We start from the raw sequence: 18,769 nt of genomic DNA, 5'->3' as shown, positions 1-18,769 counted from the left end.
CAGTAAGATCTGATGAAAGGAGCAGAGGCAGGAGGACCACTTCTTCCAGCCAGCCTGGGTGACACTTCCTCCGTTTTGAATCTTGCTTTTTTTTGTTTGTTTTTCTTTTGAAACTGGGTTTCACATAGCCTGGTGACCTTCTGACCTTGGCCTGGATATGTGGGTGAGCCTAGCCTCAAACTCCTTATCCTCTTGCTTCCATCTTTCCCAAGTGCTAGGACCTTAGGCTTCAAGGCATGTGCCCACACGTCCCATGGAACAAGTGATGTTTCTAATGAGTTTCCCAAGGGACAAGGGTATACCCCACATCCATCACCAATCACCCCTGGGAAAGTACTGGCCATGAAATACTCTTTTCCAGATTGTAGGAAGGAGCACAGGTTAAAAACAAACAAACAAACAAACAAACAACAGCAAACTCTTGAGAGCGATGTCTGGTCTGAGATGGACCAAGTGCCACATGGCCAATGCATCCTGGGTTTTGCTACCAAGTGCATAAGACAGCACTGGCTTTCGAAACAGATGCTCCCCAGTTTGAATTTATACTAATTATCATGTTGGGGAACCGTACTTTTTTCTTTTCTTATATTTATTTAGACAAGATCTCATCACAATGGTTACACTGGTCTTTATTTCAAAATCCTTTTGTTTCAACTTCTTGAGTGCTGGGATTATAGGTGTGCATGACCACACCTGGATTTCGTTTGTAAAAATGAAGGTATCTTTCAGCGTTGTTTTGGTCTTTGTACTTATTTCAGGGAGGTTACTGCCGAGCATGGATTATAGGATTTACTAAACTGATAATTAATGTTGCCTTGACAGTCACAGTTATGTGTGATCCGCCCCTGAAGACAGGCTGTGAGAAGCATGTGGATGGTAATGAGCATAGAACACAAAAAAGGTTCTGCTGAAATACATGCTCAGGTCAGCTGCTATGGAACAAGTGTATGTTTGAGGAAAGCCTCGCTTAGGAAATTTCACACAGTTTACAAGGGTGTCAAGGAGACAGTAGCTAGGCCAGCAAGCCTCCTCTTTCTGTGATTCTCTAAACCACTCAATAGTTATTACCTCTAAACGTTCAAAAGCAGTTATGAACAAATGAACGGGTACAGTTTGAAACAGATTGCCACCCTGGGCAGATAAAGTAGACAAACACAGAAGGACATGTTTCTCTTCTGCTGCATAGAAGACAATATTAAAAGCAAACAAGCCACTGGCCAGGCCCTAGCCAACTGTTTACTTTGGGCCTAGAATCAGAGTAATGATACTTTCTATTGGTTACATTGTTTCCTCGAGGTTCAAAGTGGTACAGGGAAAGGCTAGTGAGACCCAGAGGAACTCACAATGTTGGTTCCAAGCAGGCCCTCAGGCCAGAGCCAGCTGGCCACTCTGGTAGGCTTGGGTAGGGGGAATATCAGGCCTTGGAATGAGATGCCTAGGTTCGTTCTGACCACCACAGGTCATGATAAGGCAAGTGTTCACCGGGCACCTCATCTGTTCGAAGCCAGTGTAAAATGCTCAATATGTAGGGTGTTCTTATTTTTTTTTATGTTTTATTAGTTTTTGTTTTCTATGAACATTTTTAATTTTAATAAGTACAATGTAAATACATTGTACATAAGTACAATGTATTTTTACTATAGCCAACCCCTCTCCCTCTCCAATGCTTCCTGCGTTGCCCTATCTTACCTCTAAATTGATGGCCTTGTCTTTAATTATTATTGTTTTGTGAGTTTATGTGTGTGTGTGTGTGTGTGTGTGTGTGTGTGTCCTACTGAATCCAATAGTGTTGTCCACATGCTCACAGGTGTAGGGCAGACTACTTGGGCATGGAAATTTTTTAAAAATGGGCAACCCCTGAAGAAAACTGATTCTCCTTCCTTCTGACACCTCTAGCTCTTCAGCTGAGGGTGGGGGTGGGGGCGGAGCCTGTGAGCCACTCCTCCATGCACACTGGAATGCTGACTGGCGAGGTCTTGTGCAGATAACCATATTATTGAGATTTCATGGGTGCAGCTTCCTGTCACATCGAGAATACACTTTAGTAACAGTCTCCTTGTCCTTGGGTTCTTTATGACCTTCACAGTATTCCCTGAGCTCTGGGTATAGAGCTGTGGTACTTGGTCCATTTGGCAAAGGGCACTTTAGTCACTTACTCTCTGTGTTTAGACCAGTTGCCATTCTTTGTAATCGCCTCCATCTGCTACAAAAAGAAACTGAGCCTCCGCAGTATATTCTTGGTGACTCACAACCATCGTTTCCCTGTGTTAGTTGATTTTACTCTTATAACAAAATACCCAAGGTGGGCTAGCTTTATAAACTTACACAGTTTGGGAGGTGATTGGTCCAAATAACATAGGGCTGGTTCTAAGGAACTCTGGTGGATGGTCGTAGCATGGACGATTCAGGGTCCAACTCCATCCTCATAGCAACTCACCCTCAGAACAGTTCTTGGGGCCAGTGGGAGCCACCTACGTATGTCCCCAGGCAAGTCCCTCCAAAGATCAGAAGACCTGCTTCAACCACGCACAAAGTCTCAAGTAGCTCAGGCTAGCTTCAATTATATGATGCTGGGGAAAAAAACCCAGGGCCTCTTGTGTATGCTAGACAGGCACTCTACTAACTGAGTTACATCAACACCATAGGCCTTTCTTTTGAAGGTCTCTTCTAGACCCACAGCATCATACTGGGGACCAAGCCCCAAGCATATGAATCTTTGGGCGTGGGGGTCACAGCCCAGCCATTTACATGTGTGGCTGCGTCATGTGCATGTCAATCCAGGTCCTTGCAGAAGCTGGAGGTCAGATTCTCCTGGAGCTGGAGCTGCAGACAGTTGTGAGCCACTCAACGTGGTTGTTAGAAAGAGAATGTAGATGCTTTGCAAGAACGGGAAGCTCTCCCAACTACTGAGCTATCTCTTCAATCCCCATTTCCACAATCTTAAAAACTCTGTGTTATGACCTCTCTTTAGAGCTCTGTCCTTGTGTGTCTGCCTGTCTGACCTCTGCACATGATTGTTTCAAGCCCTTCGTGGATCCCTGACTTTTCCTCCCAACTGATCTTTCCCATCTTCACCATCCGGTTGACTGAAATAAAAAGCTTTAGTTCTAATTATTTCTCTCTCCTCACTCCCATGGTGTTCCCACACACATGAGAGAAAAATTCTACAACTCTACCTTAAAAGTACCTCCAAGTTTATTCACCCCTCTTGGTAATGGCTTCCAAGTGGAGACTCTTTTCTCCTGGGCTTACAACAGTCTCTTATTCTGTGAAGCCATTCCTCTAAGAGACTCTAGAATACACAGTTGGGCTGTGTCATTCATCTCTATAGCTTCTCAGGTCCAGGCTCAGTGGTTTCTTCGTTAAGCCTTTCAGCTTGTGTTAGGTGTTGTGCGTGTTTCTCTCCCTTCTCTTTTTATGGTAAACAAGGTCTTAAGCACTACCCCTCCATCTTTCCTTGGCTTCCCAAATGTACAGTAGCCTTCCAGTCACTCTGACGTTTGGATACATGAAATTTCTGTCACAGTTTTCAAGATTATTTTTTTCACTTAATCTTTAGCATTTATTTTTATTATCTGTCTCTCTTTGAATGTGAGTTATGTTTGAGTTATGTTATAGCCATCTTTTGTGTTTATTTGCTTGTATTTGTATTTTTTTAATTGTTTAAAGATTTACTTATTTATTACATATAAGTACATTGCAGCTGTCTTCAGACACACCAGAAGAAGGCATCAGTTCTCATTATAGATGGTTGTGAGCCACCATGTGGTTGCTGGGATTTGAACTCAGGACCTCTGGTAGAGCAAGCAGTCAGTGCTCTTAACCGATGAGTCACCTCTCCAGCCCCTGTACTTGTATTGCTTTAAGATAGTGTCTTGGTATGTAGGCCTTGAGTTTACAACCCCCTCCACTCAGCCTAGTAGAAAAGCTCTCAAGAACGTGGCCACAAAATCCAAAGTACATCTGCAACACAAAAAGACAGATGGGTGCTCATCCGCTAACTGTGCTTAAGCAAGAAAGCACCTCCAGTAGGCATCCCGTGCCTCACTCTGAGTGCTTAGAATTTGGCTCTGAATTCTTAGCTGATTGGCTAGTGGACACTGGCATAATTGATGAGCAACATAAAACATTTGTGCATATGTTTTAACTTTTACAATTTTTTGTGTTTCTTTCTTATAATTTTCTATTAAAATAGTGCTTTGTCATCTCTTTTAATGTTTTGACAGAGAATAGTACATTTCCCACAGCTCCCTAGTGCTAGGATTATGGACTTGCACCGTATCTGCTTCTATGTTTATCTTTCAAAATATTTTATTTTATATTTCATGTGTATGGGCGTTTTGCATCATATGCATATCTGGTGCCCAAGAAAATGGAGTACCAGACATGTAGGTGCTAGCAATCAAACCTGGGTCCTCTGGAAGAACAGCCGGTGTTCTTAACCACTGAGCCATCTCTCTGACTCCTCTGTGTTTATCTTATTTATGCTCAATTGCTGATTTTTTTAAATTGGTTTTTTAGAGACAGTGTTTCTCTGTATAGCCCTGGCTATCCTGGAACTCACTCTGTAGACTAGGCTGGCCTTGAACTCATAAATCTGCCTGCCTCTGCCTCCCAAGTGCTGGGATTAAAGGTGTGTGCCACCACCGCATGGCTCAATTACTGAACTTAAGAATACCTGGCATACTGACAAATACAGAGGTAGATGCTCACAGCCATCCATTGGACTGAGCACAGGGTACCCAATGAAGGAGCTAGAGAAAGGACCCAAGGAGCTGAAGGGGTTTGCAGCCCCATAGGAGGAACAACAATATGAACCAACCAGATACCTCAGATCTCCCAGAGACTAAGCCACTAACCAAAGAGAACACAAGGAGGGACCCATGGCTCCAGCCACATATGTAGCAGAGGATGGCCTTGTGGGACATCAATGAGTGGAGAGGTCCTTGGTCTTGCGCACATTCGATGCCCCAGTGTAGGGGAATGCCAGAGCCAGTAAGCAGGAGTAGGTAGGGTGGTGAGCAGGGGTTGGGGGATGGTATGGGGGGGGGGTTGGAGAGGAAATGAGGAAAGGGGATAAAATTTGAAATGCAAATAAAGAAAATAGTAAAAAAATCTCAAAAAAAAAAAAAGAATACCTGGCATATAATAAAAGCTCATCAGAAAGAAAACAAGAAAGAAGAAAAGAGATGAGAAGGCGAGGAAGGAAGAACTCAGAAATAGCAAGTAAGATGTCTAAGGTCACATAGTTCACAAGTGGCCAAGCATATACTGAACCCAAACTGTGTGATCCAACATCCATGTTCCAGATCATCTCAGTCTGTTGCCACAAAGGTATGTGGCCATGACAGAAGTTAATGAAAAGCTTTAACAATCTCTGTCCAACTTTCCCCACTGTTCCCAGAAAGATATAACAACAGCTTTGCTCTGTCCACATGTGGGAGTCAAGGCTCAGAAAGGCTTACCTAGGACCATGGGCAAAGCCAACAAGGTCATAATAAACAAGTTAGAATTTGGCTTCCCAGAAAGCCCATCCTCTTATGCTGATCACCAAGTGAATTTTTGTACATGTTAGTGGCTTACCAAGTCCCTTCTCTGAAAGTTCAAGTGGGAGTTGAGAGCATATTAAGTATATTAAGGCTAAAGAAAGCCTTGTAACTGAGGAGAGCAGGGATGTGGGGTCCTGACACCTCTGCTGATGAGTTGCACAAAGATCTCTAAGACATACAACAAAGTGGTTTGGAGACCTAGGGGTATCAGGAATACTGGACTATAGGAACTAAGGTGCTTTGGAGTAAGTAGAGCACCTCCTAAGGCGAGCTTCTGTGTCCTCCCACAGGTCTGGCTTTCTTACCTGCCAGTGTGGCCTACCTCATTGGCACGAACCTTTTTGGTGTGTTGGCCAACAAGCTGGGTCGGTACGTAGCCTGGGAAACTGGAAGAATGATTGAACTATCACTTAATAGTGACCTCTGAGCTTGTCCTTATACTTGGGATAGTTTAGGACACGGTGGTAAAAATTGCCATGCAAGAGGCCAGTGGGTGGGTGGTAAGGGCAGTATAGAGAGTGGATCATCCTTACCTAGCCACTTGGGAAGAGACAAATGGTTACCTAGAGATAGGCCTTCCTTTCCAGATAAAGAGGAAATGTCACCCCAATAGCTAACAGCTATAAAACCAAACCCAACCAAACCAAACCAACCAAACCAACCAAACCAAACCAACCAAACCAAACCAAACCAAACCAAACCAACCAAACCAAACCAAACCAAACCAAACCAAACCAACCAAACCAAACCAAAACAAACCAAACCAAAGCAAACCAAATCAAAGCGAACAAAACAAAGCAGCGTGTATTTTGGAGCAATCATTGCCAAACTCTATTCCATGAAACCTTAGGGAATTCTTGGCAGGAGCATCAGGAATGCACAAGGGATTTGAGTTTAGGAAGGCAAGAAGTATGAATCTGGATTCTCTTCCCCTACTACAATGATGAAATGGCTTTGGTTCTAATTTTATCTTTAACTCAGTACAAAGCTTTAAAAAAATACATTTAAAAACCACTGCTATAGGGAATAGAGATGAGGAGGAGTTGTATATGTTCATGTGGCTTTTGAGAAGGTTTTGTAAGACCACCAATGTTACAAGTAGGTAGAATTTGAACTAGGCTGAAGAGATGGATCAGTGGATAAAGGCACTTGCCACAAAAGCCTAGTGATTGGAGTTTAATCTCCAGAACCCACATAGAGGCGGAAGGAGAGAACGGACTATACAACAAAGTTGTCCTCTGACCTCCACATGCATGCTGCGGTGTACCTCCTCTCTCATAAACCCCCCTAATACTGTCTCTTTCTCTCACACATTAATAATAATAAATAAAAACTACAAAGAGGAAGCAACCTGAACTGGCAAACACCAATAATCAAGTTTGAGAGCATATTCCAAGAGCTAAGTGCCTTTGGAAGCAGCAGCCTTCAGTTCCTGATACAAGCATATGTCTCAGTGTAGTACTCCCAACACTGCATGAGAAGAGCTATGAATTCAGGGTGAAAATGAGGTCAAGAAAAAGACCCAGATAGGTAGGGATTCAGTCTGGCCCTGTAGAGATGCAGTTCCTTCCAGAATCTAAGGGTTACTTGAATTAGGGTACTTAGCACTGGCCAACGTGGCATGTAGTAGCCATCTCTCTCTGTAGATAGTGGGTGACAATGGGTCTTTTCTTCCAGGTGGCTGTGCTCCCTGGTTGGAATGGTAGCCGTAGGCATCAGCTTGCTCTGTGTAAGTATAAGACCCAGTTGATAAAGGAAGAACACTAGATGATTTAAGATCATTTTCCTTCAAATGAGCGGTAGGCTGACTTAGTGGAAATTTCTTCATGGTCAGAAATTGGTGCCCAAGGGGATGCTGTCAATGGAAGTGGCATGCCACCAAAAGGAGGTGTGAAAGGAGAGGAATAGGGCACTGGGTGGGAGGAACTAGAGGTGTGAGGCTGTGCATAAACATATGAATTGAAGCATGTTGGGATCTACTTCTGGAGCTTGCCAGCCAATGGTATTTTATAAACCCACTGTGACAATCCCCACAAGCCACCAGGGCATATACCATTTATGGCTCAGTCTCTAGAAGCAGAAAATTTAGTAGAAGAAGGAAAGCAGGGATTTCCATCTTGAAGAGTCCTTTGTACTTCCAGGCCATTACTGTCACCTGTCCTTAGTGGAGACCACCAGTCCATTTGGCTCTTGGCTAAAGGGATATGAAAACAGAGGCATAAGGCTCTGAGCATTGCATCCAGGTTGAGCTAAAGCCCCTGGTCATGGGTATGAGCTCAAAGCTCTATTCCAGCTTTACCACTTGCCATTTTTGTGGTCCTGAGCTACTCACACCACTTCTCTGCTCAGTATTCTCCAACAAGGACTTGGCTTGCATCTCACAGGGTGTTTGAGGTAATCCACATAGACTACAGAATGGAGAGGGCACATGAAAATCCCTCAGTAAGTAAGCTCTGCCATTTATAAATATGAGCTCCACTTAAGGTGTTGCTCCATATGTATAATGAGCTGCCAATGCTTAATTTAGGCATGCTAAACCTTTCAATGGCTGTGTGATGGGTTAGTGGCATTTGGTAATAGGTACCAATGAAAGGGTAGAGATGCTGCTTAAAAGGGAAGGCCAGGCTCTCAGTCATGGGTCAGTGCATGCCATTGCTTGCTCTCGTGGCACCCAAGTGATGCTATTAGTCTCTCTGGTTGTTGAGCTGTTAAATGTTGGGTTTATTTTTCTGTCTTTTTGCTAAAATGGCTACCAAGTTTGGGTTTCAGATCAAACCCTTGGGACCAAATTTGACGGTGCCTGTCTTTAATTTCAGCTACTCCAGGAGACTAAGATAGGAGGATCAGGGATTCAGAGTGTGCTTGGGCTCCAGAGTGAGTTCAAGTCTAGTTTGGGCAACTCGTCATCTCAAAAAGAAATAAAAGAAAGTGGGGGAACCCTAGCCTTACAAGGCCCTATGTTCAATCCCTAGTACTGTAAAATAAATAATAAGCAAGCTCGATAGTGCCAATGATGGCAACCTACAGTGACGAATGAACACAGCAGAGTGTGTTTGGTAGAGAGTGTTAGGTGAACAATAGTTCATGAATAGGAAAGGACCTTTGCTATGATATCATGCGGTTGAGTCTGAGATTAGAACTTGATCTCGCTGCTTATTGGCTTCATAACTTTGGGTCACTACCAGCCCAGTTTTCATGTGATCCAAGTGGAGAGGAAGATTATTCTTCAAGAGAAGGTATAAGAAATCAGAGATAATGCATGTGGCAGATGTCACAAATGCATGTCATGCAGAGACTCTACACCCTGCTCTTCCCAGCCCAGTGGCATTCTGAGGAACTCTTCTTCCTTCTCATTCCAGGTACCTCTGGCTCACAATATTTTTGGTCTCATTGGCCCCAATGCAGGCCTTGGCTTTGCCATAGGTAAGCAGTGCCCTCAAAGTAAAAAGGACACATGTGAAAATGTCCTTTGAGTCAGGTTCCTTGCCTCCACATCTTCCCATCAGAAGAAGCAGATGGAAAGGCAGGGATGGGAGGGAAACTGGCAGATGTGCAGAGTAGGCTCCTGGCTCCTCCCTGGTCCTCTGTGGGTGCTGAGTGTGTGAGAGGAGACTAAATGGGGGCAGAGTGGAGGGAGATGCTATGGGTAAGCTGACTGACAGCATCCTGCTTGTTTTGACCATAGGCATGGTGGATTCCTCTCTGATGCCCATCATGGGATACCTGGTGGACTTACGCCACACCTCTGTGTATGGGAGTGTCTACGCCATCGCCGATGTGGCTTTTTGTGTGGGCTTTGCTATTGGTATGTTGGTTGGGTTAGATGAGAGCTCCCAGGCCTGAGTGACCCAGTCTTCCCTCTCCGTTGTAGTTTACCTGGATGTGGAACCAGAGGCCTCATTCTCTTAGGGGTGTGAAGATAGTGGAATCTGCTTCAGCCTCTGTGGTTACCCACTGTCCTTAGGATAGTGTTTTACAGGTGACCAACTCAACATACACTTGGGATTTGATTTATTTTTCCACAGGCCCATCTACCGGGGGTGCTATTGTACAGGTCATCGGCTTCCCTTGGCTCATGGTCATCATTGGTACCATCAACATCATCTATGCCCCTCTCTGCTGCTTCCTGCAGAACCCACCAGCTAAGGAGGAGAAGCTTGTAAGGCTCCTGCGTAGTGACTAGAATACATGTCTGTTCCACCTGTGGTTCCCCTGACCCTTCACTTTGACCTTGTTTCCTCTCTGCTGGTCATTTGTCTGCTTTGTAGCTTTACTGTTCTTCCCAGCACACTTACCCTTCTCTTCTATCCTTTACCTTCCCTTTATCTAAACAACCAAGTCCCCTATTATCTGGATCTTAAGTAAAGAAGGGAAATTCTGAAATTCCAGCATTTGGGACACAGGGGTAGTATAGGAGTTCAATGTTATCCTCAGCTACATATTGAATTAAAGGTCAGCCTGCCATGAATAAAACCTATTCATAAAAAAATCAAAACAAAATTAAACTAAACAAAAAAAAAAAAGAAAAATGAGAATATTTTCACTCTTTTTGTATATGGTACCTACAAGTTAGTGTATAAAAGGAGAATGTTGACTTCTTTTATTATTCTCTGCTTTACTACACTGAGACAGGGTCTATCTGTGTACTAGAGGCTTGCCCTTTAGTCTGGGCTGGCTGTCCAGTGTGCTCCCAAGACCTGCCTGTCTCTACCCACCAGTTCTAGGATTACAGGCATATGACCACGAACAAAACAGTCTTTTTATATGGATGCTGGGGATCCAAGCTCAGTCCTTATGCTTGCAGGGCAAGTCCTCATCCTATTGAGCCATCTCTCAGCTCAGGCCTTGTCTTTTTAAAGTTAAAAATGAGTCTCCAGGGCTGGTGAGATGGCTCAGCCATTAAGAGCGCCGACTGCTCTTCCAAAAGTCGTGAGGTCAAATCCCAGCAACCACATGATGGCTCACAACCATCTGTAATGGGGTCTGATGCCCTCTTCTGGGGTGTCTGAGAACAGCTACAGCAAGTGAGTGGGCCGGAGCAAGAAGAAAAAAAGTGTCTGAAGACAGTTACAGCGTACTTACATATAATAAATAAATAAATAAATAAATAAATAATAAATCTTTTTAAAAAATTAGTCTCCAGGTAAAAGATTCTGTACACTGTATGACTTAGTTAATATACTTTGCTCTTCTTGTAGCATGAAGATCCCAGCAGCCCTAGGTGCATCATGGATTCAGGATGGATGTAGAAGCTGCTCAGAGGAATGGAAGTAGGCAGGAAGGTCTATTGGAGAAGAGTGCCCATTTCAGCCAGTTTTTTGCTATGCCTTATACCTACTGATGCAAGGGTTCAAACACAAGCATATCAGATGTTTGTCCTGACTGGGCTTGATATGCCCAGGTATCTTGGAAGGCCTGAGCCTACACACGAGGCAGAAGGAGGGTGCTATACTTATATCTTGAGTTAGTTGTTCTAAGTAACGCTAAGCTTGGATATGCCAGTGTGGACAAGAAACAGGATGGCCTATGAGACGCAGTAATCTCTACACTTATCTCTTGCTCCAGGCAATTCTGAACCAGGAATGCCCCACGGAGACCCCGATGTACACAGTGAAGAAGCCCACAAAGGAGTTTCCACTGGGAGAGAACAGCGATGATCCTGGCAGTGAGGAGTAGCTGCAGAGGGTGATATCTGGGCCTCATTCCAGGGGACCCCATGAGGCTTGAATTTCCTCTTCTCCGGGTGACTCCCTTCCTCCCTTCTTATTGATAGCCTGCCTGTACTCACCTGTCAGTACAGCGCCCCCCCGCCCCCAGTGTGCTTGGACACCCCTTGTGGCCCACAGCCTGCTCGTACTCACCTGTCAGTACAGCCCCCCCTCTGCCAGTGTGCTCTGACACCACTTGTGGCCCACTCTTTGTGGGAGGACAGTGCGACTTCCTGCCAAAGCAAAGCCAAGCTGATTAAAGCTGAGTTGTGACAAGTTCTGCAAGGGGTGACTCACTCTCTGCAGGCAGTATTGAACAATGTGCCTGTGAAACCAGGAGCACAAATGGCAAGCCTTCCTTTCTTCTCTGATTTTTTTTTAGCATATTACCAATATGTCTTAAAATTTGACCTGTGTCCTGTGATATGTTTTCCCCTTATTTTTTTCAGTTGAGTGTCCATATGTAGGGTCTTTTGCCTGTTTTCTGTGCTAAAACTACTTTACCTTCATTAAATGAGGCCTTGCTGCTTTCTTCACCATCTGATCGAAAGGAAATCTGCGGCTTTCCTAGGCTTGGGTTATGTCTGTTCTGATGGTTTCTCATGCGTGTTTCTATCTTTCCCAAAACCTCTTAAACTCTTATAAATAAAAGTGGTAGACATACAGAAAAAAACAAAACAAAATGAAAAACCCAAACAAACCCACCAAACAACAACAACAAAACCCCCAAAATAAACAACATTGCATTAGACTCAAGGGTTCCCTGCGTAAAGCAAAAAGAAACTCTTGAAATTTCTCCCAAACGTGTGTTTCCTAATAGTAGGAGCAGAACAAGGCGTTCATTGTTCACACATGTCAATGAGTAAGTCAATTAGCCAATTCAGACATGATGAGCCAGATGGTTTGTGGTGGGAGAGAGAGTGTGGGAAAATACAGTGGGCGTTATAAATCACATGACATTTGGTTACATTTTTGAAATGGTTATTGGATGATGGAGTCTCTAGTTTGGGAAATATGGTACTCATTCTAAGTAGCTTCTCGTTTATTTGAGCAAACAGAATAAAATTTATAAACAACTCAGGTTAGTATATGCTGTTCATGTATGGGGAGGCATGGATGCTCAGGTCTGTTTGCGGGGTAATAGCAGAGATGGAGGCAGAGAGAGAATGCTGTGGAGGTACCCTGAGTCAAAAAAGAAGTGTTCATCCTTGATCTGGAGTGAGTCCTGGATTCCTGTGTTCTTCCCTGGGAGCTGAGTGGCTTCAGGACCAACTCTGATTCAATAGAATACACTTTGGCTGACTCTCAATGAATCTGTGTCACTTGGACAAAGAATATCTGATTAGTGGATGTATTTGGGGAAGTTTAGCTTTAATGTAGACTTTTTGATTTGTAGAACCAGATAGACTCCCATCATTTAGTGCATATGACATGTTTCTCATGTCTTAAAGAAGTCTAAAGGTAAAATTACCAAATGATTTACCTGAATGTCTAAGCCATAGCTCCCCAAAAAAACAGCTGAGGGAGGGAGGGAGGGAGGGAGGGAGGGAGGGAGAGAGAGAGAGAGAGAGAGAGAGAGAGAGAGAGAGAGAGAGGATGAATGTAGGCCACAAGAGTTTAAAAGCAGAAGGGAGGGACCACATCCATGTGGGTGGGGTTTATAATAAAAGTTAAGCTTGCAGGGCTAGAGAGATGGCTCAATGGTTAAGAGCACTGACTGCTCTTCCAGAGGTCCTGAGCTCACTTCCCAGCAACCACATGGTGGCTCACAACCATCTGTAATGAGATCTAATGTCCTCTTCTGGTGTGTCTGAAGACAGCAACAGTATACTTGCATAAAATAAATAAATACATACATACATAAATAAAAAGAAACAAAGAATAAAAAGAAATTTTTAAAAAAGTTGGAACTTGTTACAGAAACTGTTAATGTGTGTTTCAAAGCAAAGGGAGAATTCACTAGCAGTTATTAAGGATAAACTTAGTCTTTATTATCAGCCCTGTAAGCAACGTGAAAAGACTGTATGGTATATATCAAACATTGGTCATGATGATCTTCAATAGATGACCATGACAATCCAGTGAAAATGAGACTCAAGGAGGTTTCTGTAAAAGCAGCAGCTGTTCCAAGCAGCAGCTGATCTGAGATGTAGTTTTCTCCTCATAAAAGGAGGCAACATGAAGAACTCCCAATGACAGTCTAACAGAGAAGGCAGGAGAGCTTTAAAGTGCCAGAAGAGTGTTGGACATTCTCAGAGTGGAGACAAGCCAAAAGGTTCATTGCCCAGAACTAAAGTGTGGCAGTTTCACATCTCATTGTGAGGCAGACAGTACAGGAGAAGTGAGAGAAATACTGTCTTAGGTAGGCTTTTATTGCTGTGAAGAGACCCCATGACCATGGCAACTCTTATAAAGGACAACATTTACTTGGGGCTGGATTACAGTTTCAAAGGTTCAGTCCATTATCATCATAGTAGGAAGCATAGCAGCATGCAGGCAGACATGGTGCTGGAAGACAGAGCTGAGAGTTCTAAGTCTTGATCCACCAGAAGCAGCAGACTGTGAAACAATTCCTCCAAAAAGGCCACACCCACTTCAGTAAGGCCACACCTCCTAATAGTACCACACCCCATGCACCAAACATTCAAATACAGGAGTCTAGAAGCCATTCCTATTCAAAACACAACATGTGGGATGATGGTAAGGAAAGTGGTGTGGAAGAGACAGGAAAATAATTACTATGGGGGAAGAACCCAAGTGCAAGAAGCTAGGGTAAACATGGCTTCCAGCTTCTACAAGGTCTTGGTATGGTGGCCTCAGAGCCTCAGCATGCTGCCACAGTAGAGCAGTCCTATCACATCACTGAGCTGAGACTGGGGTGCCATGAGGAATACTCTCTTCCTATGTGTTGTCTTATGGGATACAGACCTCCATGATACGGCCTGAGCTGAAGCAGTGACTGTTAGAGAACGACTGCACTCGGTCACTCTCGTGTGTAGCTCCTCTTAAGTTGACAAGAAGAAAGGGCAGTGTGACCATGGCCACAGACAGCATGCAGCAGGAAATCGTAGGGATCTTTAGTGTTTGCTAGTTGTACCTGTGTGGGTAGAACTTCATGGACCATCACCAAGACTCATGTAGATTATACAACCTAGGCCTCCTGGGTTCACACTACAACCTTGTGTGTGGTGGTTTGAGTATTCTCAGCCCATGGGAAGTGGCAATATTAGGAAGTATAGCCTTGTTGGAGTAGGGGTGCCCTTGTTGGAGGAAATGTGTGGCTGGGGAGGTGGGACTTGATGTCCTGTGCTCAATCAAGCTCTACCCAGTGTGATCCAGAGCCTCCTCCTGGCTGCCTGCAGAGGATGCTTTCTTTCTGGCTGCCTTCAAATCAAGATATAGAACTCTTTAGCTCCTCCAGCACCAAGTCTGCCTGCATGACGCCATACTTCCCATCATAATGATAACGGATTGAACCTCTGAAACTGTAAGCCAGCCCCAATTAAACAGTTTGCCTTTATAAGAGTTGCCTTGGTCATGGTGTCTCTTCACAGCAATAAAACCCAAACTAAGACATTGTGTATTAGAGGAACACTCTCTAGATGGTGGGAGGAGTACAACCAGACAGCTCTCCAGTTATGCTGGGAGAGGATTAAGAAAGGAGTTGCCATAAGTTAACTTGGGTAGGTGTAAACAAAGTGTTAGGTTTGAATATGAAATATCCCCTAAGGCTTTTGTGTGGAACGCTTGGTCCCTAGTTGATGGTGCTACTTTTAGAAGGTTCTGAAAACCAAAAACTGTAAAGTTTGGCCTCATTGGTGGAAGTATGTCACAGGGTGGGCGTCTTTTAAGGGGATGTCAAATAGTGGCTTTTTCTTGTTCCACTGCTTCATGTCCACCATTAGGTGAATAAGGACCTCTACCATAGGCCATCCTAACATTCTGTCCAGATATGTAGGACCATTAGCCATGGGCGGGAACCCTCTAAAACCAGGAGCCTTCAGCTGTCCGTGAAGGTATGACTCACTGTAGTAAGAAAGCTGACTAATTCACACAGCTTCCTGTCCTACCTGACCTACTAGTCTATGTGACCTGGACATGTCCTTTCACATCTCTGTGACACAGCATCAGCTTGGCAAGCGTGGCTTTCTGTGACTCCTCTGTAATAGGGTTTCTGTGCCAACAAAATAAACTGATTTAAACTGAATTGAGAGTGGAAAGGGCAGGCTTATTTGGGAGTAGCTCTTGGTTAGGTTTACTGGTCCCAAGGAACAGGTCCAAGGAAATCCCCTTGCAGACAGGGAAATGCACACACACACACACACACACACACACACACACCATACATGACAATGATGGCACATGCAGGGAGACAGAAATGCAGAGAAGGGGGGGATGGGAGGGAGGGAGGGAGGGAGAGAGAAAAAGAGAGGAAGAGAGAAAGGAGAGTGTACAAAATGTCTGGGTAGTATAGAGACAAACCTCTGGGGAAGGGTAAGCCCAGCCCCCGGGCTGGAAAGTTAGGCACCTCAGCCCCCTGCCCTGGGTCTGAAATCTAACATTCTGCTTGTGTAATATTTTGGGATAGCTTTTAGAGTCAGGGATGGGGCCTCAGTGAAGAAAGAGCCTTCGGCAGAGTGAGAGGCAGCAAGCCCTGCACCACACCACCTCAGAAACACAGCGGTGACTTTCCTCTCCTCGCATTCTTCCATCACTTCCTTCCTCTCCTCCTCGATTTCCTCCCCCCTTTCCTCTTCCCCGCCCTCATTTGCCTTTGGTTCCTCTGGCTCCCCTTCCTTTTTCTCCTCCTTTTATTCCTGTTCCAGAGAATGAAGAGCACAGAGTCGAGGCAGGAGAATGATCAAGGTCTGTTCAGATTTATCCCCCAGCTTGTGTCACGATGTAGTCTCCCGCATGAAGGTGTTCTAGTCAACGATGGATTGGACATATGATAGCGACCCCATGAGATTATAATAAATCTCAGATATTCCCATCTCCCAGTGAGACTGATCTGTCTTAGTGCTAATCACACACCACCCTCACTTGTCTATGGAGATACTGCTGTATAGAAAGCTGCTATGTCAGTCATGTCAAAGTTGAGTTATGTGTCTGAACCTAATAATGACAAGGAACTACCATATTAGTGGGCTTACGTATTCACCACATTGAACTCTTTTAAAGATTTATTTGTTTCATTTTTTTTGTGTGTGTATGAATGTTTTGCCTGTGTGTACATCTGTGCACCGCATGTGTGTTTGATGTCCTTGGAGATCAGAGAACACCAGACCCCCTGAAACTGGAGTTACAGAAAGAAGGTTGTGAACTGTCTTCTTGTCGCTGGAAATAGAACTCAGGTTCTCTGCAAGAGCAGCTAATGCTTTTAAACACTGAGCCACCTCTCTTGCATCACATATACTTTTTTTTATCACGCACACACACACACACACACACACACACACACACACACACACACACACTTGAGACAGGGTCTGGTGTAGCCAGGCTGGCTTTGAACCTACTATATAATAGAGGACAATGCTGACTTTCTGACCCTCCGTCCTTCATCTCCAGAGTGAATGTGGGGATGATAGGCATGTTTGATCACACTCTCTTTATATTGGTGCTGGAGATGGGAGCCCTGGTTTTGTGCATTCTAGGCAGGTACTCAGACAGTTCAACTCTATCTGCAGCCCCTATTTAGTATATTGAAAACAGCTCTAGGTAGGTCCTGTAGGACGAATTCAGCTGAACTCAGGCACTGTTGGGGATGACAGCTCCATGCAAGCTTTTACCTCTGGAGAACTTCCAGAGAAAAAGGTAGAAGACAGTGATCCTGACCTTGTACAGGTCTGGCTAATGTGTATAAAGTTTAAAAATAAAAATGTAAATTTAAAAGTAGCAACACGTTTATAGAATGCATAAAGAAAAAATATTTTAGTGGGTTTATTTTTGTTTGAGGCATGTTATGGATGATTTTTCTAGGTATCCCAGGCTTACCTGAACTCACAGCAGTTTTCCTGCCCCAGCCTCTGAGTGCTGTGATCACAGTCATGCATATGGTCATCCAGAAAAAAATATTTCTGTAGAGCCGTATAGTGCGTTGGAGTTTTAGTCAAGTATTACTTGACAAAGTAGTAAAAGCAGACACACAACTAGAAAAATTTGAAGCTTTTAAAAGTAAAGATGTTAGAGTGGCCTAAATTTGTTTATTATTAAACATATATAAGCATAAAATAAATGTAGCGTAGCCCATGTGTACAATGCTTGTCAAGTCTGCAGCAGTTTATGGTGAAATCTTCTACATTTCTTCCCCCACCCAGTCCCTGACTCCCAGAGCAGCTGCTGGTTCTGCAGGCTCCATCAAGGAAGTGTCCCGCATGGGCGTGCCATTGCGGTTTCATGCTATACCGCTGTTGTACAGTTTCTTTATTTGGATATATTTAGATATGCGAGTGCTTGACCACTTTGGAGTTACCTGAATTGTTCTATAATTACCTCTAGTATTCAGCTACAGAAATGAGCTCTACATATTGGTGGCTTGGGAACAAAGAAAGGTACGCCATGGAGCCTAGGTGTCTGTTGGGTCACACCTCTGGGATTTGTGAGCCAGGCCGGGTTCTTGTATTTAGCTGTATCTCCAGCCCTTATTTTCTACTTTTTGTTTGGTTTCAGTTGCCCTGGTTGGTCTTGAGTTTATTCTATACTCCACACATCCCTTGAACTATGATCCTTCTGCCTCTGTCCCGGGATTGGTAGGACAACAGACCAGGCTAGGCTTTATCTGAATTCATGTTTATACAACCAGGAAATAGCAAATGATTCTTTCTTCATAATGGATTGGTAGACTTAATTATTGAATAATACATGACCATAGTTAAAACAATATCTTATATGTGAAAACTGTAACAGATTTTTTTATTAATAACTTTTGTTTCTTGACAATTTCATATATGTTATATAGGGCACACTGGTTACTTTCTCCCACACTCTCTTATATCACTGGCAGCCCCGCAAGTCCCATTTTCTTATAAATCTCATTGCTTTGTGCATGTCTTTTTGTTTTGTTTTGTTTCTCACTGAGTTTAATGAGGGCTATCTGTGTGAACATGGATATAAATGCTGGTGGGCTCACCATTCAGTATGCAATTTGATATTATGCCTCCCCCTCTAGAATGTGTTGGCTGCCAGTAGTTTAACAGTAAATGATAGAGCCCCACGAGGCCCTTCCCCGTAGATAGCTGACTCTTGGCCAGGGCAGTCTTGCGTAGGTCTAGTGCTGGTAAATATAGCTGCTGCGAGTTCATGACTGCTACGCTCATGTTATGCTTAGAAGATGGCATGTCATAGACCTTCTCTCTGTTTTCAGATCTTACATATTTCTGCCTCTCTTCCAAGATGATTCTAAGCCCTAAGGAGGTGGTATAGATGTGTGGTTTAAGGCTGGCAACTCAACAGCCTATTATTCTTACCATCTTGTGAACTCATGTGTCTCCATGTTCACCTCTGCTTATT

At 44.0% G+C, this 18,769-nt stretch overlaps 1 protein-coding gene across 1 annotated transcript in view; it reads left to right on the top strand.

Annotated features, from left to right (window-relative positions):
* Window positions 1–11,767, top strand: part of Slc18a1 (solute carrier family 18 member A1) — a 32,878-nt gene extending 21,111 nt beyond the window's left edge. The window contains exons 11-16 of the mRNA XM_031342944.1: window positions 5,840–5,918; window positions 7,227–7,278; window positions 8,909–8,972; window positions 9,235–9,354; window positions 9,575–9,708; window positions 11,115–11,767. Of these exons, the coding sequence (XP_031198804.1) occupies window positions 5,840–5,918; window positions 7,227–7,278; window positions 8,909–8,972; window positions 9,235–9,354; window positions 9,575–9,708; window positions 11,115–11,225 (560 nt within the window). The 3' untranslated portion in view covers window positions 11,226–11,767. The remainder of the gene's footprint in view (window positions 1–5,839; window positions 5,919–7,226; window positions 7,279–8,908; window positions 8,973–9,234; window positions 9,355–9,574; window positions 9,709–11,114) is intronic.
* Window positions 11,768–18,769: the final 7,002 nt, after the last annotated feature.

The sequence above is a fragment of the Mastomys coucha genome, unplaced genomic scaffold (assembly GCF_008632895.1).
Source record: "Mastomys coucha isolate ucsf_1 unplaced genomic scaffold, UCSF_Mcou_1 pScaffold22, whole genome shotgun sequence".
Lineage (NCBI taxonomy): Eukaryota > Metazoa > Chordata > Mammalia > Rodentia > Muridae > Mastomys > Mastomys coucha.
This window is presented reverse-complemented; position numbering and strand designations above follow the sequence as displayed.